This window comes from Dama dama, chromosome 6 (genome assembly GCF_033118175.1).
Source record: "Dama dama isolate Ldn47 chromosome 6, ASM3311817v1, whole genome shotgun sequence".
NCBI lineage: Eukaryota > Metazoa > Chordata > Mammalia > Artiodactyla > Cervidae > Dama > Dama dama.
In genome coordinates, this window is record NC_083686.1 from 21,897,624 (window position 1) to 21,924,353 (window position 26,730).

The 26,730-nt window shown below is 36.8% G+C and overlaps 1 protein-coding gene across 2 annotated transcripts in view; it reads left to right on the top strand.

Moving 5' to 3' along the window:
- The window catches only part of ANTXR2 (ANTXR cell adhesion molecule 2), a 169,317-nt gene that overhangs the window by 77,329 nt on the left and 65,258 nt on the right, over window positions 1–26,730 (top strand). For both annotated transcript variants that reach the window (XM_061145723.1, XM_061145724.1), the window contains exons 13-16: window positions 15,762–15,806; window positions 16,717–16,809; window positions 21,821–21,988; window positions 22,277–22,357. In XM_061145723.1, the coding sequence (XP_061001706.1) occupies window positions 15,762–15,806; window positions 16,717–16,809; window positions 21,821–21,988; window positions 22,277–22,357 (387 nt within the window). The remainder of the gene's footprint in view (window positions 1–15,761; window positions 15,807–16,716; window positions 16,810–21,820; window positions 21,989–22,276; window positions 22,358–26,730) is intronic.

Genomic DNA, 26,730 nt, shown 5'->3' on the forward strand with positions numbered 1-26,730 from the left:
TCTGTGAAATAGTCACTTTGAAGTTATGACAGTTGGTTTGAGGTTGTGTCATTTTTCATGCTTGAGTAAAACCTCTGAAAGAACATGGATATACACAAGCTTTCTAGTGCTACTGTAGCAAATTGCCACACATTTGCTGGCTTAAAGCAACACAAATTTATTACCTAACAGTTATGTAATCACAGATCCAACATGGGTCTTGCTGGGCTAAACTAAGCTGAAAAGTATCGACAGTGATACATTCGTCTCTTAATGCTCTAGAGGAGGATCTGCTCCCTTGTTTTTTGCAGCTTGCAGGGGCTCCTTCCATTCTTGTCTAGTAAGCCCCTTCCTCCAGCTTCAGAGCCAGGCATGCTGCATCTCTGTCACCATTCTTCTGTAGTCACATGTCTTTCTGACTCCAAACCCAGCTGGGAAAGGACCTCCAATATCAAGGAACCATGTGATGAGGTTGGACCCACCTTGATGCACACATGCATGCATGCATGCATCATCTCCCATCTCAAGATCCTTCACGCTGATCACATCTGCAAGGTCTCTTTGGTCCCGGAAGACAGCTCATTCACAGTTCCAGGGAATTAGAGTGTGGATATCCTTGTATGTGTGTGTGTGCTCAGTTGCTCAGTTGTGTCTGACTCTGTGACCCTATGGACTGTAGCCTTCCAGGCACCTCTGTTTATGGGGTTCTCCAGGCAAACATAGTGGAGTGGGTTGCCATTTCCTTCACCAATGGATCATCCCGTCCCAGGGAACGAACCCCCATCTCTTGCATCTCCTGCTTTGGCAGGTGGACATCTTTATGGGGCCGTTATTCTGCCTGTCACAAGGTGGAACTCTGAGTACATTTCAAGCAATATAACTTGGATTGTTCAGGCTTCATAGAAAAGGTTCTTCTGAAGAAGCACTCCTTCAAAGCATGCCTACTGCCTATTTTGGTATCCTCTTCTTATCAGCACATTATATTGAACTTTATGTTTTGTGGATCACAGTAGTGTTTTATGTAATGTTACTAGACTGACTCTTCCCCTGTCACCCTTGCTGACTGATTTCCTCTCCTTGCAACTTCAGGCAGTGCTTTGTATTACTTCTACATTTATTATTCATTGTACATCAGTCCACTTTCATGAGGCAACTTCACAATCCTTTATCTCAGAGCAGTTGGCCACGGAGGAGGCACAGAGTTAATTTAGACAGCAGCAGAGACAAGAAGCATCCTGTCTCTGCTGAACTAATCAGTTTCCTGCCATAGCAATTTATGCCCAGTTTCCTGTTGTAATCTTCATTATCTTAGATATGGTGATTTTGAGACGAGCTAACTTTCTTGCGTCTCAAATTAAAAAGCAAAAAGGTGCCTTAATGTGATTTGTACTCCTTACTTTTTTAATTTAAAATTCACAGGGATGGTTTTCATTCTTTTGTTACTTTGCATTTTCATTTACTATTGACCAGAGGGCTCAAAAGTGTCAAAGTGTATGGTTTTTTTAAAAGGACACTAGTGAACACTGAACTGGGCTTCTTTGTGAGGTTGCTGCATGCCCGCTCAGTTGCTAAGTTGTGTCTGACTCTTGTGCAACCCCTTGGACTGTAGCCCACCAGGCTCCTCTGTCCATGGAATTTCCCAGGCAAGAACGCTGGAGTGGGTTGCCATTTCCTTCTCCAGAGGATTTTCCTAACCCAGGGTTCAAACCCAAGTCTCTTGCTTGGCAGGCAGTTTTTTTTTCACAACACTTGATGTAATCAAATGAAGTCTTCACTGTCACATGGGATGTTATAGAGGGGATTCGATCATCAGATAGTGAGAATAGATCCATTCCATCCCTGAAACTCTGCAGATTGGGAATCAGGAATTATATTTCTTTATGCAGGGTGCAGACTTTATGCAGGACACCATTAAGGTGTGTTTTTAGGATGTCAGGAGGGCTTCCTATATACAGAAACATCATGAATGCTTACTAATTTCTGCAACTTATTTAATAGAGAGAATCATCCTTATTTTACATTTAGAAATAGAGACTACAGAGCAGTTAGTCTTGAGTATGAACTTGCATTTAGATCTAAAAATAAATGAATTGGGCTTTCCAGGTGGTGCTAGGAGTAAAGAACTCGTGTGCCAATGCAGGAGATATAAGAGATGCTGGTTCGATCCCGGGGTCAGGAAGAAAATGTAGGAAATGGCAACCCACTCCAGTACTCTTGCCTGGAAAATCCTATGGACAGAGGAGCCTGGTGGACTACAGTTCACGGGGCCACAAAGAATCAGACATTACCGAGTGACTGAGCACATAAATGAAGCAGAACAAATGTTCCCTAAAAACACAGATTTAAAAGCAGAGAGAAAGTAGAGGCAAAATTCTGCATTCAGCCCTTAGTAATCTGAGCCAGTACTGGGCTTGGAATTAGGGGTTCAGAAATGACTACCATATGATATGGAAACTCATATTTTAATAGTGAGAATGGAGGTTCGTGATTACACCCAGGAGCAACACATGTCAGGAACACAAAGGAAAGAGGGATTTGCCAGAATTGAGGGATTGTTTCAGGGAAACTGGGTGGAGCTGCCAATTCCAAACTGATTTTGAATATTGAACAAGACTTTGGCAGTTGATGAGGGACATTTCCTATGAAGTGTGTGTGGAATTATAAGTTATTCAGGCGTGCTTTGAGATGTCCCAGGCTGAGGTCTAGCATGCCAGGGAAAGGAGTGGTGGAAGATGGTTTAGGATCTAGGCATGAACCTCCTATGTCTTTGAGGAAGTTTGAACTCACCCTAGGGATGAGGAGAAAACACTGGAAATATTTGATCACTGATCCCCTGAAAGAAGCTTCCCTTGCTGTACATGCTGCTGAGATCTGGTCCCGGTGGGGATTAAGTCTTATCCAATTGAGTTCCATCAGCTATGGCAATACAAGCCAGTATAGATGGTGCGCTTTAGATATGGCAGTGGGCAGGGGAGGGGCAACATAGGGATGGGGGGAGTGGGGAGTACAAACTACTGGGTATAAGTTAGGCTACAAGGATGTATTACACAACACATGGAATATGGCCATTGTTTTGTAATAACTGTAAATGGAGTGTAACCATTAACATTTGTATTTAAAAAAAAGATACAGCCTGAGCAAAGTATCTCTAACAAAGTATAGAGAGCCGGAATATAACAAGTAAGCTAAATCAATTAGAGAAAGATGAGGAGGTGATGTGAAAAGGAAGGGTCAAAGGAGACCGTAACCTTATGAAAAACAGGATCTTGAGTATAACAGAAGGTGTACTATGATAGTACAACTGCAGGATATTTATTTATTTGATTATGTTTAGAGAATATATTTCCACAATGTTGGCATTTGAATATGATTAGTTAATTGTTAGCAACGTTCAATTATCAGGGATCATTTTGGACTTTGACCATCAGCTGTTACCAGTAATAATACTTTTTAATAGGAAATGAAATGTATTTATTTCAGCTTAGTGTTACTCACTCAGTTGTGCCCATCTCTTTACAACCCCATGGACTTGTAGCCCCTGTCCATGGAATTCTCCAAGCAAGATTACTAGAGTGGGTTGCAATTCCCTTCTCCAGAGGATCTTCCCAACCCAGGGATCGAACCTAGGTTTCCCACATTGCTGGTTTATTCTTTACTGTCTGAGCCACCAGAGAAGTCCTTATTTCAGCTTGGTATTGTGTAAATTCCTTTTGTTTGAGTGTCTTTTAAGTACTGGGGCAAACATTTAGTCTTTCAACTGAAATATGATTAAACAGCTTAAAATGTCTGTTTTCAGGCACATTTAGACTATGTCAGCCATCACCTCCTTGGGAATCATATGCTTAGGAGCTCTTATCGAGATAGAAATCCTGGAAAGGAAAAAAAAAAAAACCCTGAACAGAGGCACCCGTATCTGTCACACATTCTTCATTGAATCATTTCATATTTTTAAAAAATATCTTGTGAAATAATTTAACCATTCATTTTTCAGAGATTAAAATTTCACAGATATCTAATTAATGACTCAGAGATGACAGTGTTACCTATATCTTAGCCCAGATTTTTTTTTTCCTGCTCCTATAATTGAAAGGCTCTCAGAGTAGGTGCTGTCAGATTTCCACCTGTGGTGTCTCTCTCTAAGGGGAAAGGTCGGTTGGGTGATACATTTCCAGGGATCAGTATGGTTTAGGATAGCCCCTATGGTAAGGTCAATAATGATCCCTAAAGATATCCAGGTCTTAATTCCTGGAAACCGTGATTGTTGTCTTCTATGGCAAAAGAGGGCTTCCCTGGTGGCTGGGAGGTTAAAGCGTCAGTGAGACTTTGCCGATATGATTAAATTCAGGATCTTGAAATAGGGAGATCATCCAGAATGACCTAGCTGGCTCTAAATACCATCACTGTGCCCATATGAGAGGGAGGAGATAAGACCACGGATGGGGAGAAGGCAGTGTGACCATGGAGGCAGAGACCAAAGTGATGCAGCTTCTAGGCAGGAGCTGGAAGGGGGCAAGGAGCGATAAACTCCTGGAGCCTGCAAAATGAACCGGCTCTGATGACACCCGACTTTAGTTGTAAGACTCAGTATGGACTCCTGGCATCTAGAACTGTAGGAATATAAATTTATATTGTGTTAAGCCACTAAGTTTGTGGTGATTTGTTATTGCAGCATTAAAGATCTAACAGATTCCCTACGTGATTCTGATATTCTCCAGAGTTGGGGAATCACTGCTCAGGGGTATTGATTTGGGGGAATTCTTACATAATATGTTTTCGAATCAACTCATTACAAAAACTGTCTATGGAGTGCAAGAAGTTGTAAATGGGAGATAAGGAAATATTCTTAAAATGTTTGCAGTGATTCTGTGGCAGTGAAAACCTGTGGGCATTCTTTAAAATTAGAATTACCATTCTGTTTTGTTTTGGGTCAACTGTCAAGTAAATATGCGTAATGCTTTATATACTGAGTAGAATTTACTCACTGTTTCAGAGTGACAGGGATTTGTTGAAGAAACAGGTTTCTTATTTTAAGAAGTATCCAAGACATATATGTTATTAGAACCCATTGACAGCAAAGATCTGTGGTCAGCTTTCTCAGGGTGCCTGTTGTTTGATGGTAGAAACCAGTACAATTCCGTTCATATTCAGATATGTACCACTATTTCAAAATTGTGAGAGATAAAGACAAATACCATATGTTTCCACTTATTTGTGCAACCTAGAAAACCAAACAAAGGAACGAATATAACCAAACAGAAAACATGGATACAGAGAACAAACAAGTGGTTGCCAGAGGGGAAGGGGTGAGGGACGGGTGAAATGGGTGAAGGGGATTAAGAGGTCCAGAATACAAGTTGTAAGATAAATTAGTCATGAGGATATAATGTATGGAACAGGCAAAATAGTTGTATTGTTATAACTTTCTATGATATAAAAATATTGAACCACTATTCTATACATGCGAAACTATTGTAAGTTAATTAAACTTTAAGAAATCATGATAGTTCCTGGACCTATTATTATATTTCATTATTTGATGAATTAATAAAGAAGCACATAGTATTTCTGTTTCACAGATCTGGTTTCTTGTTTTTAAAAGTAGATTTGACAGTTACATTTCAATACAATTGGATTCCTTTTAATCCTGTGTATTTCAATTTAGCTTGTTTAGTCTAGGAAGGGGTTCGTTGGTCCCCTATAATCAGATTGCCATAGAGGAACATAGAATAAAAAAGGTTAGAAAAAAACTCCCCAGATAGAATATCTGGCTACCAATGATGCTTTTAACATGAGACTATTTTAAAATGTTAAATCTTTCAATTCATTTAATGAGTATATTCAAGGATAAAAGAAACAGGTGATATCATTAAAGACAGATTAAAATGTTGCAGATTTGTGTCCTCTGTGTGCCTAGGTTTTCCATGGCAAATAGGATCTAAATCAATATCTTTGGAGAACTTTCTCTCGTAGTAGTAATAGTAGTAATAATAGCAGAACCCTCATGCAAAGCTGGAATTTTTAGGCGTTATCATTAGCGAACTATAGAGTATGTTGAGTTTGCAAACTATTCCATCAGGGGGGAAGTTCTCATTTTTGTATAAAGTTATTTCTCACAACCTGTTTATGATTCTGTTTCCTACTCATTGAATAACCTCACATCCATCCTTTACAACTGCTTTTCTATAACAAAGATGTCAGCAGCATCCTTCCTTTTCCTTAGATTAAAAAAGGGGAGAAGTTAACAATCATGTACTGAATCATGAGGGAGATATCAGAAAATACGGCTCTTTACATCACTGTTTAACTCGTAAGATGTGTTGAGTTTATGGCAGGTTTGTTTTACTACCAGCATAGCAGAACTGAGCGTCCTGTAGTTGCATCACTTGGAAGAACTGGGCATTCTGCAAAATTACAGATGTAAGGCTAATGAGGTGGCAAACAAAGACTTTCTGGAGTGTTGTCAATTAGAGTGTGTTATCCAGCTGCAAATAAATATCTGAATATGCTGGAAATGATAAATGTTCACTTTGCTCTAGTGTCCTTGGCCAAAGTTCTCCCTCCACAGGGGAAAACTACAAGCTCATTTTTCCTCAGTACATTTAAGACATTGCATAAAGATCTCATAAATCTTTTTAAAACACCATTTTAAAAAGTTATCTTTTTAAAGCCCAATTTACTTATAAGTAAGCTGGGCTTTCATGATGAGGATATATCTGACTAGAGCTATATAGAATCATTTTCTTAGCCAGCAACAGCTGTGCTGTTCTTTCTAAATAGTAATAATGCTTCTACATTGCACTTGTTTTTTATTGTTGAGGAGGGCTCTTGGTGCCTTTATTGAGTTACTTTGAGAGCAGCCTGATTTTTTTTTTTAAGAATGCACAATAAAATAGAAGGAATTTAAATTTTAGTATGCCTTCCTTGTACCATTAATTAAAATGATTTATGTTTGGTTGCCTCTTTGAAATAGTGTGATGTTAGTGCTTATTGGTTCTATCGTGATGTTTTCCAACAGAGCATCATTACAAAACGGTATCACAGTCTTCCCGGTCTTAGTTTATTTACCTTGATGGCAGTACCTTTACTTAACTCCAGGAGAATACACTCTCATGGGGCTTCCCAGGTGGCCCAGTAGTAAAGAATATGCTTGCTGATAGAGAAGACGCAGGTTTGATCCCTGGGTGAGGACGATCCCCTGGAAAAGGAAATGGCAACCCACTCCAGTATTCTTGCCTGGAGAATTCCACGGACAGAGGAGCCTGGCGGGCTACAGTCCATGGGGTTGCAAATCAATTGGACACAACTGAGCATGCATGCTCCCCAACCCTTCAAAGCACACTCTCACATTGTTCTTCCCAGTCCTCATTAGGCATTTAAAATTTTATTTATTGTCTGGACTTCCCACTATTATTTGTTTATTCAAAGCAGTCTCTTTGAACATTAATGAGTCTGTCAAGGAGGAAAGAAAAGGTAGGCAGATAACCCGACCATATCTTGGTCTGATTGTTGAAAGCAACTCACTTTGTGGGATTTGGAAAAGGATTTCCTAAACACTAATGTCAGAGAACTTTGTATTCATGAGAGGAAAGGCATTGCACTTGTTCTATGATCTTATCAAAAAAGAAAGGGAAGAGTGAAAGGAAATCCCACATATATTTTAAACAAGTTTTCGTACACACTAAGAATGAGTTCTTGAAGTCTGTGGACCCTTAGGTGCTTAGATGACATTGCTGAAATATTGGACATTTGTTTCTGTCACTGGCAAGAGTCACTTCTGAAATACTACTTGATCTACAGTCGTTACACAGTATCTTTTTTTCAAATCCAAGGCAGTTCACTGTTGACAGTTCTTTTCACTCTTTTCTGAATATCGGAACATATGATTGCATCAAGCTGGCTGCAGGCTCCAGTGCTGACATTTTCTAGTGCAAAGAATGCCCACATCACTCGAACATTTGAAAAGTGTTAATGAGCAGATCAAAAGGACTGTTGCCTGAAGCAGCTAACTTTTTTTTTTTTAATCGGCTCTCCTCCAAACTGAAATCTTCATTCTAGCAGCTAAGTAGATGAGATGTAATCCTTTCTGATGATGATAATAACAAATGAAAAAAAAAAATTGGAGAAGAATCAAACTCTGCATATGGTTCATAAAGTGGTGAAAGTGTTTTCCAGAATCTTCAATATCGAGTTGAAGGATGCTAAGTAGAAAAAATCCTGGCAACTAGGCAATATTATGCCTTTTAAAATCTGCAAATTCTCATAAAATATGGTGCATGCGAATACATCCTTTTCTGAGATGAGTGTTCTTCCACTATTTAATACAAGAATGGGATTCTCATGACTGTTATTTTTAATGTATTTGGACTAACAATCAGGTTTCCTTTTCTCCTGCACTAATTTTACTGAAATGTAGGGACATCAGTGGACACAGACTTTTGCCATTTTTGGCTTTTGGACTGAATGACTTCAGATTATTTTCACTCTTCTTTGTTCCTTATGAGGCTGTGTGGTACAATGGAGAGACGGAGCATTTAGAAACATCAAACACACACAACATTTATTTCCTGTTCCAACATTTCTAGGGCAATGATGTTGGGCATATGAATGAAAATGTTACGTCCCTATAAAATGAGGATGATGGCATCTGTCTCATATAGTTACTGTAAATATTGATCTGTATCTGTTTGTCTATCTCTATCTTATCTACCTATTCATATATCTATCTAATCAGCCATCCATCCCACCAAGTAATGTTCTTCTCAACACATCTTAAACCTTTTCTCCTGTACCCTTTCCCTTGACAATCAAACCTTATTTTAAGAGAATGTCATGTGCCAGAGAAAGTTGAACCCGGAGTTTGGAGGTAGGTGGACCAGTGTCCTGGGTTTAAATGCTAATTCTAATGTTTTCTCTATATATCCTTGGACAAGTTACTGAATTCAGAGCCTCCCTCTCCTTATATTTAAAATAAGCATAGTAACCACATAGCACTATTACAAAAATGAAAAAAATATAGGGTGTGTGGCATATGCCAGCACCAATAAAATGTGGTTATTGTTAATAGTATTAAGAGCGCACCGATGAGCCTTGGGTGTGTTTCAGTTTCTGAAAGTGCTGTTATTTGTTGTGGTGGTGGTTGTGTCTCTTAATCTACAAGATCAAATTTTTATTTATGCAGAGTTTTAAGGGTTTTTTTTTCCCATTGTGAACAATGTATAAAGTATACTTACCAGGATTTCAAAATCAATTTAAATTTATAATAAGTCATGCATTTAGTCATACATACAATTAATTACACATTATTGGAAAAACAAACCCTAATGTTCTTTTCTGAAATAAGGTGAATACAAATACATGTAGACGTAGGGCCTACTTAATTATGTAAAGGCATAGAAGCAAAAGACCAATTGGGAAGTATTGTGATACATACTTTGTCTTTATTGTTCTCTTAGAATTTTCATTTTGGAAAGGACCTGTAGTGAATCAAATTTATTTCCCAGATGAAGAAACTTATCATGGTCTTATATTTTCCCATCTGTCTTTGAGTTCATTAGCTCTTGGACTTTATTGGTCAAAAGAGAAATTTGATACTTCATTTTCTTTGGAACTAGCAATATTTTATTTTCATGGAAATCTTTTATCAGTTATCATTTGCATCTTTTTTCTCCATTAAAAAAAAATAAATTTAGAGGTTGGCTATGAGCCTTTGCAAACATTCTCAACTAGTTCCTTCAACTCACTTTCAATCATGTTTTTAGTATCTGTTGTTTTCACAGCACTTTATTAGGCACCGTGATATTTTTAAAGAGGGAGAAATGATATTGCCCCTAAGAAATCAACACTTCTGAGGGGTAGTTGAAAAATTCCAAAATAAACATATAAACCCAAATTGATGAAACATGAATGGTTCAACTGTGCGGTAATGTGTATATTGTTAAAAGTTTTAAAGTTTCTAGGTAATGGAATGGAAAGTTGGTAGACTGCTCTGTGAAGGATGGAAGGGACTTAACATGGAAGCGGTCATTTTATTGGGGGTAGCAAAGGGGTCTTCAGTCAATCTGGAGTTAGAGGTACACAAACAGAGATTTTGTAGATAGAGTGTTAGGGCTGAATTGAGGGCCATGCTAAGGCATTTGAACAATGAGGGGGCAAGAGGACTCATGCACTCAAAAAGGACTTTTTGTTTTCCGGGTTGCGGCTTATGATAACAGATAAAGAGTCTCTGATAAAGAAGGTAAAAATGCCTCTCATTATCCTGTTGTGAGGATGTCAGCAGTGGTCATATGAGGATTTTAAATTGAAACTTGATTTGCCCATATCCATGCTAAAACTCGATGCTATGCAGGATAATGAGCATGACAAATATGACATAAAAAAAGAGGTGTTATGGCGGTGGATGTTCAGTAATTCTCAAGGGGATATAGTGTAAAGAACTATAGGGGCACTAGTGTAAAGAACCTGCCTGCCAATGTAGGAGACATAAGAGATGCGGGTTGCATCCCTGGGTTGGGAAAATCCCCTGGAAGAGGGCATGACAACCCACTGCATTATTTTTCCTGGAGAATCCCATGGACAGAGGAGCCTGGTAGGCTACAGTCCGTGGGGTCACAGAGAGTCACAACTGAAGCAAGTGAGCAAGCACATGTACATAATGTAATATAGGATTGGGGATACTGTTTCCGTTCTCAGAAATTCATATACCCGTACAAGATGTACATGTAGTAACCAGAGTTAATTTAAAATGCTCACAAGGAAATGAAAATGAGTACCATATATTAAACTTAGACTTACTGGCATGAAGGAGGTACCTTAGCCTCTGCCTAGTGAAAGAACTCTAGAGCACTTTAGGATAATTTGCAAAACTGAGTGAAAGCATCTTGTGTAAGGTTCCTCCAGAAATTCAGTCATTCCCTGATTTCAGTTGTGGTCACTGGAACATTTGATCCATTTTGACTAGAGAAATGATCAATTAAGCTCCTGTTGCAATCAATTAAGCTTCTTGAGAGTCCCTGGTACTGCAAGAAGATCAAACCAGTCAGTTCTAAAGGAAATCAACCCTGAATATTCATTATAAGGACTGATGCTGAAGCTGAAGCTCAAATACTTTGGCCACCTGATGTGAAGAACTGACTCGCTGGAAAAGACCCTGATGCTGGGAAAGGTTGAAGGTGGGAGGAGAAGAGGGCAGCAGAGGATGAGATGATTGAATAGCAGCACCGACTCGATGGACACGAATCTAAGCAAACTCTGGGAGATGGTGAATGACAGAGGAGCAGTCCATGGGGTTGCAAAGAGTCAGACACAACTTAGAGACTGAACAGTCAACAACAACAAGCTTAGAAAAATATTGACTTGGCTGCATAGATTAGAATGAAGGATGAGTTAGAGATAGAGAAGCAAGCTGCATGTGTAATTTAGCTACAAGTAAAACATGTAGGGGCTTCCCAGGTGGCTCTGGCGGTAATGGACCTGCCTGCAAATGCAGGAGACATAATGAGACACCGGTTCGATCCCTGTATCGGGAAGATCCTCTGGAGGAGGGCATGGCAATCCACTACAGTATGCTTGCTTGGAGAATCCCATGGACAGAGGAGCCTGGCAGGCTGCCATTCATAGGGTTGCAAAGAGTCGGACACGACTAAAGCGACTTTGCACACACACACGCAAAGCATGTAGACATTAATGCCAAAATAAAGCTATGGTAATTATAGATCAATCCTAGTTTTCAATATGTTATTAATTAAAATGCATGGAATGAAGGTGAGGACTGCCAGGGGTGCATCTGTTTTTTCTGAGTACCATGCCTTTAATTAATGGCTTGGCCACACTTAAAATGCTATTTATCAGTTCTAGAATCCACACTTTGAGATGTTGTACAAATGAATACATGCCAAAGAAACTGACCAAGATCACCCAATATCTCAGATTGTTACATGAAAAATGATTGTGAGGTTTAGCTCTCAGATGATATATGGTTAGTATTCAAAAACAGGAAACCCTCTCTTATGGAATTAAAAATAGTTGTCTGTGTGTGTGTATACATTTCACACTGTAGGATCAGGACTAAAAAGTGGAAACTACGAAGAGGGAGGCTTTGGCTTCATTTAGGGGAAAATTTTTCAAATGATGTGGGTTCCTTGCCAGTGGAATGAATTGCTTAGTGAAGTAGTGAATTTCTCTTTATTGCAGGAATTCAGACATAGTTGGATGACAACTAGGTGGGGATTTTTCAGAATAATGAAGTTCTGGTTGGATGCATTGGAGAAGTTGAAAAATATTGTACTAGATATTTTTAAGGTCCAAAGACTCTCGAGTTCATGATTTTAGGTAGTGATAATGGGAATGGATGTGAGAGTTGGATTATAAAGAAAGCTGAGCACCGAAGAATTAATACTTTTGAACTGTGGTGCTGGAGAAGACTCTTGAGAGTCCCTTGGACTGCAAGGAGATCCAACCAGTCCATCCTAAAGGAAATCAGTCCTGCATATTCATTGGAAGGACTGATGCTGAAGCTGAAGCTCCAGTACTTTGGCCACCTGATGCGAAGAGCTGACTCATTGGAAAAGACCCTGATGCTGGGAAAGATTGAAGGCAGGAGGAGAAGAGGATGACAGAGGATGAGATGGTTGGATGGCATCACCGACTCAATGGACATAAGTTTGAGTAGGCTGTGAGAGTTGGTGATGGACAGGGAAGCCTGGCGTGCTGCAGTCCATGATGTTGCAAAGAGTTGGACATGACTGAGTGACTGAACTGAACTGAACTGAATGGGAATGGAATGTAAAGAACCCTTCCTTCTTCCTGTCATCTTCCTCTCCTCCTGCCTTTCCCCTCGCTTCTTTCCCTTTCCTCCCTCCTTCCTTCCTCCTCTCCTCTCTCCTTCCCTCCCTCCCTTTCCTCCTTCCTTCCTTCCTTTCTTCCCTTCTTCCTTCCTCCTCCTCTCTTCCATCTTCTTTTCTTTTTCCTGCCTTACTCCTTTTTCTCTTTTTCTATATTTCTTTCTTCTCTTCTTTTCTGCTAGACACTTTGCTAAGTTCTGGGAATATAATCAGGAACAAAGCAGGCATAAATAAAATTCATCCTCACAGAAGTTACGGTGTTTTGGAGTTGGATAAAATTATCAGTTGTGATCAATTCTAGGGGAGAACAAACAGGCATCCGTGCATATTAAGGAAATCTGAACTACTTTGAGAAGACTGGGGAATTCATGGTGGGGAAAGAAGAGGAAAAGATAGGAATGTGGGGTGAAAGAAACAGATGCACACATTACATACACACTGCAGAGACTGGAATATTACAAAAAGTCTGTTGGCCATGGTAAATGATTTGGTGAAGTCATTCAGAGGTGAGAATAAATTATAGATTATGAGAAAATTTTAAGGCTGCAATTTTAAAGAAAATGGTTTACTTGAAAGAAATAGGGAAGACAGGAAGAAGAATTGGCTTTTAAATGAAGGTAATTAGGTTGGTTTTGACTCTGTGGAGTGTGAAATATTGACCGATCTGCTTTTCACTTATTTTGGACATGCACGTTGATAATGACCTGTGTGCTTCTTTTCTTTGATTTGCCATACTTTTATTCATTTATTTTCTAGATTACTGTTTTTATTTTTTAAATTTTATTATTGAAGTATAAGTGCTTGACAGTGTTGTGCTAGTTTCTGCTATAAAACAAAGTGAATCTGCTGTTTGTACACATACACCCCCTTTCTTGTGAGCTTCCCGTCCACCCTCCACTCCCATCCCACCCTCCTAGGTCATCAGAGCAGTGAGCTTAGCTCCCTGTGTGGTTTCCCACTAGCTGTCTATTCTCTGCATGCTAGTTATATATGCCAGTGCCACTCTCTCAATTCATCCCACTCTCTCCTTTCCCCTCACCTTGTCCACATATCCACTCTCTACATTTGCATTGCCATTCCTGCCCTGCAAATAAGTGGAGTGCTTCCTTTTTATAAAGGAAATGCACCTGTAGCATGATAACCTTTGTCTTATTTTACTCCAGTATTATTTTAAATCTTTATCCTCTCAGCATTTATTTCTGGGCTGAATCTCAAGATTCACAGATTTCTGTCCTTCATTATTACCAAAAAGAACTGGAATTTTATGTTTATTGATAAAATGAACTTGGATAATAAAAGGGTTAAGTAAATATAACAGCATTTCTTGTAGCATTCAAATGCTATGATGAATTAGTTTGAGATTCAATCAGATTAAATTACTGTCCAGTTATATCCATGTGATTGTGGTTACTGCCTGTTTTTTTTTTTCCTTCCTGAGATTTAGATCTAAACCAAAATCAGAATGATAAAGTAATATACATAGAAAATATTATGAGTCAGTTCTCTAAATATTTTTTAAAAACCTTTCATTATGGAAAATTTCAAACATATGCAAAGAGAAAGAGTAAAATAATGAATCCTCCATGTCTTCTTCACACACCTTCAATGATTCTCAATTATGGCTAATCTTATTTCATCTGTAACCCTATTCACTTCCCACCTCTAATTATTTTGGTGAAAATATCAGAATTATATCATTAACCTGGAAGTGACTTGGTATATATTTTTAAAATATAAGCAGTCTGTAAAAAACACATTCAGGGATAGTTAGGGAGTTTGAGATGGACCATGTACGCACTGCTATATTTAAATTGGATAACCAACAAGGACTTACTGTAAGCACATGGAACTCTCCTCAATGTTTGTGGCAGCCTGGATAGGAGAAGAGTTTGGGGGGAAACGGATACATGTATATGCGTGATTGAGTCCCTTCACTGTTCGCCTGAAACTGTTATAACATTGTTAACTGGCTATACCCCAATACAAAATAAAAAGTTTAAAAAACAAATAAAAACATATTCATGATAATAGGAAGATACCGGTACACTAAAAGAGTTCTTTGATGATATTCATTTTCAAAGCTACTCTTTTAAAATTTTAAGTATCTCATAACAGAATTGAAACATTTGACCTTAAATGAAGTGAAGCAGTTATAGTTTCAAAGTTTTCCTTCTTAGTATACAGACTCGGATGTGCACCCGAATTATCAGAAGCCATTGGCACTTGGTCAGTCATTTTCTATCAGGATGGTATGAAAGTCCAGATACCCCAATACCAGTGAAGATCATTTAAATCAGATTTCAGTTTATATTCCTCTCACATAAAGAATTAATCATATCAGACTTGATGAAATAATCTACTGAGTAATGATTCACAGGAAAGGAATCTTAGCTCAAAGGTTGATTTGTTTCTAGAAAAAAAAGGTGGGGAAAGAGAGTATATTCATTTCCCTTATCTCATCCAAAGCAAGCTGATTTTTATATCGTCAATTTGAAAAGAATCAGTGAGTCACAGCAGGAAGAGTTTGCTAGTAAATACCCTCTCCATTTGAGGGAACAAGCTGTAATCTAGTGAAAAATGTTTGCATTTTAACATTAGAAGAAACACCTAGTACAAGGTATTTGACAGTTTTCTTGTTATTTGACTGAAAAATGTAGCTATAATGTATCTACATCATAAAGATAAAGTGAGTGAATGTGTTGGTTGGTTAGCTAGTTAGTTAAAAAAAAACTACTAGTAGTTGCTAGTTAGTCAAAAGCTAACTAAAAAAACCTAGTTTAAAAGGGCGATAGGGGCATAAGTATTGAGAAGCTAAGTTGATCAGGGACATCTTTGGCACCACCACAGTATTTTACTAATCTAATTATTTTTGTACATTCTTATTGTCTCCTCTCGATGCCACTGAAGTTCCTACATTTTTTTTTTTTTTTTTTTTTGGTACAGGTTATCAAGGATCCTCCTCCACCACCACCTTCTGCACCAAAAGAGGTAAATGAGTGCTTAATAAGTGATGTGGGTATTTTTTTTTTTGTATTTAGATATTATGCCCAGATCTAATCAATTACATTGTTGTTAGGTAACTCTGATATACTGACTTTTGAATTTATGAAAGTTACTTGTTATTTTTCAAACCTTGTGGTTTCTTTTACATGTTAGAAGATGGGAACTTCATACATTGATAAACATAGACTGGCCGTCAGGAGCAATAGTACATAGAGATTTAATTTACTTTTATACCAATATATGAATAATATGCTGTTACTGACCTTATTTACAAAAAGTTGGAAGATCCAAGCTTGCAGTTTAAAGATATTATTACTTTCTTCAAAATTATTATTACTTTTATATTACTGCTATATGCTGTATTACTATACTATTAACATAGTATATATTAAATATTTTATTCCTAGTATATAGCATATACTAGTAATATTATGTTAGCAAGAAAAAACATGGCATTGTGCATTTTCGAAGCTTCTCAACTACCTTTTTCGTACCAATTTTGCAGGGTTCAAATTGACACATATGTTGAGACTTTAAATGATCATTCAAATGTGGTCCTAATTGTAATGTTTTATCTTTTTACATATGAAATGATGAATAAATCTGGAAAAAACAAATGAGGTTCATAGTTAAGGAGCAACTTCTGGTAGCCTAGCAAAATAAGGTAGATTCCATGAATTGTGGAATGAAAGGAGCCCTATATTCTGTAGAACTTCACTTGAAATTTATACACGTAAGCAGAAGTACATACACATGTGCTATGTGTAATTTTTACTATATTTCTTCCATACCAGTGGTATTATTCAGAAAAATATCTAAATGTGAGCCAGTTATGACTTAAGTAACATTTTAAGAAATTAATTAAACACATTTTTAAAAACTTGTATCTGCATAGGAGGAAGAAGAACCTCTGCCTACCAAGAAATGGCCAACCGTGGATGCTTCCTATTATGGTGGTCGAGGTGTTGGAGGAATTAAAAGAATGGAGGTTGGTATATCTTAAAAAAAATAGAAGCTGCTAATCTGGAATATATATTTTTAGAACTATTAAGCCATGGAAACTACTTTGCACAGCTCAATTTCCTAATACCATCCAGTATTTCTTAACATGTGGTATTTTTTTGGGCCGTTTTTTTCCATGGAATAATTCTAGCCATTTCAAAACTGTGCAAGAACTGACTTCATTAGCCAATGGACTGCATTGATAAGATGCATGAATTCTAAAGGGCAAAACAAAATTAGGGATTTTCCTCACTGTTTTGGAAAAAATGATGACAAAGAACATCAGCTTTGAAGAAGCCAACTACTTAAAGTTGCAACAATGCTTGTCTTTGAAAAGAGTCAGTAGTTAAGTACTGTTTGGGGAGAAAAAAATGTTAAAATATTCAGGAGAGTGGATATGACCTTATCACAAATGTAGAGGAAGTACCTTTAAGGCTTTTAAAAAATAGGTTTTAGTTGCCACTTATGAATAATCATAATTAATATTAAATATCATTTATAGAATGTATTAAATTTTTAGACTGGCAAAAAGTGTGGATTAAAATAGAACTTAAATATTATATCTTAACCATCAAATGAGGTCTTCTTATCACCACAGACATATTTTTCAATGTGATGGAATAATTAATAATAAGCAAGCCCCGTCAGCTCTGACCCCTTAACAGTGGCAGAGATAAGCCAGCCTCCCACCCAAGGGAGCAGTTGGAGGGATTTTGTCATTGATATCATGACTTTTTTATTAAACACAGATCCTGGCAAAGCGTGTATATAAGAAGATGTATGCAGGGGGAAAACGGTTAGACAGGAATTGGCACACGTGTTAGTAGTTTTCTTTGAATGGAGTGATTTTCAGTTTGTGTTATGTATTATTTCCCTGCTTGTTCATGACCTATTTGTCAGTGAGCATGTACTAATTTATATCAGAATAATAAGCCTAATTCCATTTTGAAATCCACACGTATAAAATAACACATGACAGTGGGGATCAAATACATTCCATGTGTGCTCCGTTGCTCAGTCGTGTCCAGCTCTTTGCGACCCTGTGGACTGTAGCCCGCCGGGCAGCTCTGTCTATGGGATTCTCCAGGCAAGAGTACTGAAGTCGGTAGCCACTCTCTTCTCCAGGGGATCTTCTCAACCCAGTGATGAAATCCAGGTCTCCTGCATTGCAGGTGGTCCTCATCTGAGCCATCTGGTATATTTGTTCTTATTGAAAACACGAGGAATTGTGGCAGAGTTTTGTTACTCCAATATTCTAGTATTCCAGAGATTAGGAGTCTCTTTCTACAGAAAAGAAAAGCATATGCATGAGCTCCTGAATGGGTTCCCAGTTAAAAGGCATATTATTGGAATATGGTCAGGAAAGCCACGGGGCCATGAACGACCTTGAGTAACTCACATTTCAAGTTTTAAGAGTTATTGACTCTTTTATTTAAAATTTAGTTGAATTGAAATTTATTTATTTGTGTTTTAGTTTTGACTTAATTAATATGAAATTACATTGCCCTTCCTTTTTAGCTGAAGAAAATTTCTGAGAAGGACTCATTTACTATTAATAAAGCAGAGTCCATTTTAGTCACAGATAATTTTTCTAAAGTTTTTTCTTTAATGTGGACCATTTTTAAAGTCTTTATTAAATTTGTTCAATTTGTTTTACATTTGATTTTTCGAAACAATATTGTTTGTTTCTATTTTACATTTTGTTTTTTTTGGCTGTGAGGCATGTGGGATCTTACCTTCCCGGACAAGGGATCAAATCCGCTCCCACTGCATTGGAAGGCAAAGTCTTAACCAGTGGACCACCGGGGAAGTTCCCTAACCATGGATAATTTTGGCTATATTTTATGGACTAGTCCATCAGTGAGGTGGAACTAAGGATGGGATGATGGAAAAAATGAGCAAGTAAATATGGGCATCACAAAGGGGAAACACAATATATAAAAATACACAATAAAAATATACTGAGAATTAAGCACCATTAGACTTTTTTAAGCATGAATTTATTTAAACTTGGAGAGGAAAAATAGAAAACATACCTTGTTTTAAAATCATGCCTATTCAAATCTGGAAAGTATTTTCCTTAAAAAATAAATACCTTAAAGGGAAAGTAAATGGAATTATAGAAATCATGGTACATCTGAATTAAAAAATAAGTCTTTGTAACTAAATGTTATTTTAAGCCAGTATAGGAATTTTAGTAGAAAGTCTTTCTTCCTTCTCCTTTACATTAAATATTTAAACACTGTGGTAATGGCAATTTGCAGAAAGCTAGAGCTGAACTGATGTTAATAACAGCTGTTAGCACAACTGATCACAGTACCTGATGACTTCACATGTGTGTTTCTGGCAGTGCAGCTTGAAACTGTTTTTGTTTCTTTTCTCAGTTCTGAAATTGCTCCTTTATAATACAACCTCTGAATATGCTCAGAAATTATGGGATTTCATTGTTTATCATGAAAACCAAATAGAATTGGAAACATTTAGCTATCAAACTTGCACTTTTTTTTAAATAGTCAAGAGTCAGATATATCAATTTTGTCAAGGCTGCCTTTAGCAACCTGTTCTTGTTATTCTTTTATCCTTTTTGGCTATCTCAATGTGGTCAAACTAAAATACTAAAATTTATACATATAAGGGTGTATATATATATTTAATTGTTTTTAAGAGTTTAAGGAAAACTATAGTGTTTCCTAGCTTTAGAATTTGAAGCTGAGTGAGAATTGATTGTGCTGTTGTTTGTGGTGATGGTGATAATGATGAAACAGCTATGATGAACTAAGAATAATGGATTTATGTAATGCATTTATTTTAGACCTCAGCAACTATAATTGGGGCTTCCCTCGTGACTCAGAGGTAGAGAATCTGCCTGCCAATGCAGGAGACATGGGTTCAATCCCTGGCTCGGGAAGATTCCCTGGAGAAGGAAACAGCAACCCAATCCATGGGTTGCAAAAGAATTGGACGTAATTTAGTGACTAAACAGTAGCAACACCAACTATATATTGGGTTGGCCAAAGCATTCATTCAGTTTTTTCCATAAGATGTTGTAAAATGGACTTTTCCACCAACCTAGTATCATACATTTAGTTGTTTAATAGTTGAGTCCTTAGAAATGCCATGTTGGGTGAGAACTCATGTTCATCTATCTTCGTGTTCTTTATCTGAGAATGGTGCCAGTGTTACTTAGAGGAAGGATACAATTACCATTACCTCTGTGATATCAACTGTGAATGCTGCACTAGTTAAAATCTAAGTTAAAAATCTATAACTTCTGAATGGTCCTAAATTTTACCTACTTATACTTCTACTCCGAATTACTTCTCTATGTTATGATACTATTTGACTATGTATCTCTCCCCCCCCCCCCCCCCCCCCTGCTTGGAATAGAGACTTTATAACTGCAGGAGATGGGTCCTGGTTTTAGAATTTTTTAGTTCAATTTAGATATGTCTAAAGATTTTTAAAGTTTTAATTAATCTGGGTGAAGACACTGATTTGAAAGAGAAGGTCATTTCTCTGGAAAGAAAGCCAACTATCTAGCTCTAAAGGTTTAATGGTGTTTAAAACAATTTTAACAACCTCATAAAGAACATTCTAGTACCACTGATCACACTGAAAGATACAGATACATTTTAATGACTCAACAGGGTCCACTTGAAATTGAAAACCTATTCTAAAATTGTAGTTAAAAAAGGTAAAAACATCTAGGTAAGCCTTATCAAAAAGCTATGAATAGATCTTTCTATGAACAGTAATCATCTGTATTCCTGTCCACTAATTCAGGTCATTAAAATGCTTTAAAAAATCTTATTAATCATTTTTTCTTTGTAGAAATTACTTAACACTGGTGACTCACTGCATGCCCAGACAGGCCTTCCTGTTTCTTTTTAGAGCTTCACTTATCTTTGTCTTCTTTGGTAACATCCTTGCTTTTTAGACTTCTCTGCTGCTCTTGGATGAACAAGGCCTTCCTCCAGGGGCTGCATCCTCTTCACATGTCCACACTTGAAAAAAATTTGGCTCAGATTTAGCCAATTTTCATAGAAAAATAAAGAAAACATCATTTGACCTTGCAGTTTTTTTTCAGTGTCCAGGGTTTTCAGAGAAAGGAATTCCCCCAAATTTGTGGAAATCTCTGATTGATGTCTCTGAATTCTTCTCTTCAGAGTCTTTTCAGATTTGTCTTTCTTAATGAAAAATGTATATATATGTCAAATAACCATATGCATATGAGCAGAGGAACTGAAGACTGAGAGCTGCTTTACAAAGTGAAGATGAAACACATATAATTATTTTTACTTCCAAAGGCAAAAGTTTAATCATATTTTTGTCCTTAGTCAAACTTGATGGAAACTTTGGAAGGAAAAATTAACTCCTTTTAGAAAATATATTTGTAAAATTCGAACCTAGTTGAAACATCTTGTCCACTTCAGACTAACATGTTCAAATCCCTGTCTTGCTACTTACTGTGTGGCTTTGGGCTCATCACTTAACCTTTCTATATCTTTGCTTCCTCCATGGGAAGCAAAAAACACAGTATTTACCTCATAGCATTTTTTGTATGGATTAAATGCAGCTTGGCACATGACAATTATTCAGTAAATGCTAATTATCATCATTATTACCATCTATTTCAACCATTGTCATCAGTATATAGGAGTGTGTGTTTAGCTAGAAGGAGAACATACCTAGAGAATAGAATTACACATTTCCCTTGTAAAATATAAATTAACTCCTTATTTGAAACAATGGAGAAATGGTTGTATCAAATTTAATTGATGCCAAATTTTTATAAAGGGTCTTTATTTCTAGGATCTTGATATTAAATACATAAGGAGTAGTGAAAAACCTGTTAAATCTCAGAAGAAGAGGAATTTGGAGTTAGGTTACCTACTCATTTTTTGACTCTGAGGTGTTGAGCCAAGTACCAACTGAACAAGAGTCTGTTCTCCTGAGCCACTATATGTCTGATAGCAATATTTCCCTTTTTTTTAAAGGTTCGTTGGGGTGATAAAGGATCTACAGAAGAAGGTGCAAGGCTAGAGAAAGCCAAAAATGCTGTGGTAACCCTTCCTGAAGAACCAGAGGAACCCGTCAGACCCAGACCACCTCGATCCAAACCCACACACCAGCCTCCTCAGACCAAGTGGTACACGCCAATTAAGGTGACTGTTCAAACTTTGTGGGATTTAACTGCAATTCCTAAAGTGTAATCCTTTTAGTCTCCCTGAAGGAGGACCAAGGTATATCAAACAGCAGATATTCAAGTCACCTTCTAACAACTGAGTCATTTCTCAGTAACAAGAAACTCTGTTTTTGTTATTTATTCATTTAATTAATGAAAGAAATGAGAGTAGAGGAAAAGACTTTATCTTCTTCATTTTAGCTCATTTATCTAGCAAGCAGAGGTTGAATACATTTCCCAGAGATTGACAGCTCATGTTTTCCTTTAGGGTCGGCTGGATGCACTCTGGGCTTTGTTGCGGAGGCAGTATGACCGAGTTTCCTTGATGCGACCTCAGGAAGGAGATGAGGTTTGTACCTGGGATCTGTTGGGAAAAAGCTAGATTATTCTTTTAAGGATGTAATAATTGATGAGATTAATATTTTCAGTGCCAAGCTTTATTTAGTGTTCTATGATTCTAGCGTGGTGTTTAAACTATCAAAACATCTAAATCTTAAGATTTTACTTCTATGAGATGGAGATAATTTTAAAAACATCTGAGTTCAACCATTTAGAAAACCAATTTGAGAAAATATTCCTGGAATATTCCCAACAGATCATTTACCCCTTGCTGTGACCATAGGTAGAGAGAATTAGGTGGTTTTTGAAGCAGGCTCTTTCATTACCAAACCACTGTGGTTAATACAAAGTTCTTGTATTTAATGAAGTTTGTGCCTCTGTTTAAATTAATGCATAATCTAGAGTTCTGCTTCTCAAACAACATACAGCAACTCTCTTCTTCAGTATGCTAGACTTTCACTTTATAGGTTTTAAAATTGTTTTCATGCATCATCTTAGTTTTCTGTCCCCCAACTTAGACATTAATTTTCAACATTTTAAGTGTTGGGTATAGTGGTAGCACTGAAGATGTACTAGCAAAAACAAGAGAGTGGTTCCAACACTCTTGTCAGCAACCTTTTATATTCCTTTATGATTAAAGGATTCCTTTATGATTCCTCTCATGACTAAAATTTAGTTTTATGGCCTTTTCTCATTTGTACTAATTTTGACTTAATTCACTAATTTATAGATTATAAATATGCACAAGTAATAGCATCTGGTAATATTGAGGGGTACAGATAATGGCCTTTGCCCTTAAGAAATCTAAAATTTGGGATACACACAAAAATAAAATTTATTCCAGAATATGATCTAAGCCATATGTAGATAAACATCAAGGACTCTTGAGTACATGGAGGAAGAGACATTAACTCTTCCTAGAGGAATCTGGGAATGTTTCATCAAAAATAGAGGCCTGCTATCTTTGAAAATGCATAAGGTTTCATCAGGTGGAGCTAGGTGGAATGAGTATTTCCATAGATGAAGCATCATGAGCAAAATCTCCGAGGTAGCCAAGAACAGTGATAGTGGCTTAAAAAATAGTCTGGGGGTTGGGGTTTCAAGCCAGAATGATGAATTGGGAATAGAAGAAATCTTTGAGTTTGGATAAATAGATGCGTTTGTGCTTCTGAAAGATGCATTATAATCATTCTTTCATTAATTCAAACAAATACCTATCTAATGTCTAAAATGTACCAAACACTTTGTTAGATACCAAGTAAATCTAACATTCTTCTTATAGTGCTAGAATAGTTTACATGTTGCCCCAGCAGGTTAAAGCATCATTTATTTTTCCATGATTGCAGAATAATGCTTTCATTATTTTGACCAAAATTTCCTTTGTTTTTTTTGAGAATTTGCTCATTCTTCAGTCTGATATAATCCTGGAACCTTTATCCTAACTCTTGAGGTTAAGTTGTTTCAAAACTCAGAATCTTTCAGATTTTAAGAATCTGATACAATCCATATATCTGTTTATATACTGTGGAAAGCATCATCTCCTGAGCTCAATGTTGAGACATTCTGCTACAGAAATATTGATTACTACAGGTGGATAATAATAGACCATAAATACTCTCCAGTTAGTTCAGGTCAGTTTTTTCTTCCAAATGTATTTTAGTGACACAGTTAACACAAAACTTTCAGTTTTTAAAGATTTTGTATTTAAAAAATATAGACAAAAGATAGTAAACTTTTATTGTTTCCCAGTTTTTTGTTTACCACTTTTTTCACTCTTCACATATATGTGTGATTTATGATTTTTAAATTTGTTTTTGTTTAAATGCAGGACTTTAAACTTAGTAAATATCAATTGTTGATTCAGTTAATTGATTTGCTTTTCCATCAGATATATATTATGATTCTGTGTGTGTCTGAAATAGTCTGATTTAATCTTTATTCATAATACCTATTCTTGATGGGTTTGCTGCTTCCAAAATTTTGTCAACTGCAAATTTTTGTCACTTAGTTCAAGTTCAGACCTCAGTGGGGTACTCCATGAGCACCTTCCACACAGACTGACACTCCACACCGTTAATTAAAATGAATATGGTAAAGGTAGAAGCCCACCAATAGTATTAACTCAATTTATCATCTTATTCACAAGGATATTTAATAAATTTTATTAGTTTTCTGTATTTAAGGTATAATGCATATTTATGTATTCCCCCATTCAACCAAATCAGTGATGCAAAATTATTTGGTCCTGGAAATCAAGTAATTTTGACATGATTTTTTTCTTACTTCTAATTCTTGCTATGATCTTTTATAATATTTATCATTTTTATAGACTAGGGTTTGATGTCAGACCTATAGTTTACAGCATATAACTTTTTCCCTTTAGACAGCCTGGGAAATCTTTGCCCTCCCCTCTTTTTATTTCTCATTTCCCCATTTTTCATGTTTCATAAAGATTATTAAGAATATCTGAGTTTCTGTCACCTTTGTATCATCTGCCAGGTGCTCTTTATTTGATAGAGTTAATTCCAATATTAACTTCCCATCCTCCATGTGCTAATTTCTTATATGGGTTTATGCATTTCTTATACAATATGCTACTTTTCTTTCTGGCTTCTTCTTCTTCTGAAGTCTTTTAATTGCTCTATTCTTTTTCCTCATGAGCTTAGTAGATACTATTATTGATAAGGCCAACTCATGGGACTTTGGTACTTGTGCCCCAAAGAATCTGCATCAAACATAGGACACTTAATCTTAGTAAATGTTTAGTGGGTTTTATTCTTAAAAACTTTACAATGACTGGAGTATATCAAATATTATTATTCAAAAATAATATTTAATTATTTCTCTAAATAAAATTGCTTGCATGGTACATGGCATAATCTGTGCTGATACGCCAGCATCCCACAAATTTTATTTTTAAAAAAGATCATATACTATTTTAAAAACTCCAGTACTTTTCTTTTGCTTTAGAATAGCTTTCATTTGAGAAACTTAATTTACCTAGTAAGAAATTGAGGACCCAGAGGAAGGAGGAGAATAAGTGATACAGAACATATTTGGCACAGCTTATTTTTATGTATGATAGTAAGATGGGATGCTTTGCTTTCATAATTATCTATGCAGGAGAAGAAGACCATGGCTCACTGTAACCTTCTATTTATTGTGGCTGGTTAGGTAAGCTCTCAAAAATTAAACTGTCTGAACTGCAAGGTTTTTGTCAACTTGGTTTATATAGATATGGTTTATCTCATAGGATTACATGGAGTAGAGGAAAATTTAAATTTAGAAGACAAAGATGTCCAAGTAGCAATGTCCTCTAGTTTTCTGCCTATTCTTTGTTTTGGATTTCCTAGGCAAGCGGGGGCATAATCACTTAATGAGAAAATTAGTCTTGGAGGTCTTTTTGTGACACATTTAGATAGCCAGATTTACCTATGACTAGGCTCCGCCAGCATAAGGAAGGATAAAATTCTATCTTCAACTTGACTCCCCTGAAACCAATCAGTACTTGATAAAATTAAGTTAAAATACAGATCTCTGACTACTCGGACAACTCATGAAATATTTCTTAAATATGTGTGTACTATATATATAGTATATATAGGTATATATATGTATCAATATTGATTCCCACTAAAAAGATTTGTCTCTGCATATCAAATAGTTCATTGGAATATATGTTATTAGCTGTTCAAGGCCAGTTCTTTTTAAGAAAAACTTAATCTTATCAACAAACTGGTAAATAAATTTTGCAAATAATTTTGTGATTTTTCTGTGCTTGTAAAGGCTTGAGTGTGTTTACTTTTGACTATGCTTCTTGTGACGTGTGCATAATGGTATAAGAGGTGTGTGTGTGTGTGTTTGTGTGTGTTTAAAGCAATTTGTACATTGCAGAGATTAGGAGGACTTTTGGAAACATTTTCATTTCGTTGGGCATGGATGCAGTTTTGCTGTATATTGTCAAGAAACAAATGAGAAGGCTTTCTCATTTCTCAATTTTAAAGAAAGTAATAGTCACGCTCTTTCTTTGGGGGGTAAAAAAAGACACAACAAAAATGCTTGAGAGAGAATAAAACACCACTGTTTTCAGATTGTGGCTGATGGTTCCAACATAACACCACCTCCCCTTAGTCAACAGCGCGGTTTTCCAGCCTGAAAACCCATCCAGTCATGGATTTATACATTGTTTACTGCAGACTCTGCCTCTTGAGAGTCTAGTTTCATAAACACATCCGCGCCCGTAGAACCAAACCCGGAGTCACGCACATTTCCCCGGCAAGGCCCGTCACGCTGAATTTCCAGCCAAATGGCTCTCCTTTCATGGCTCCGAGGCCGCAGCGGGCTCAGTGGCAGCATCCGCGGCCGCACTGAAGCCCTTGATCA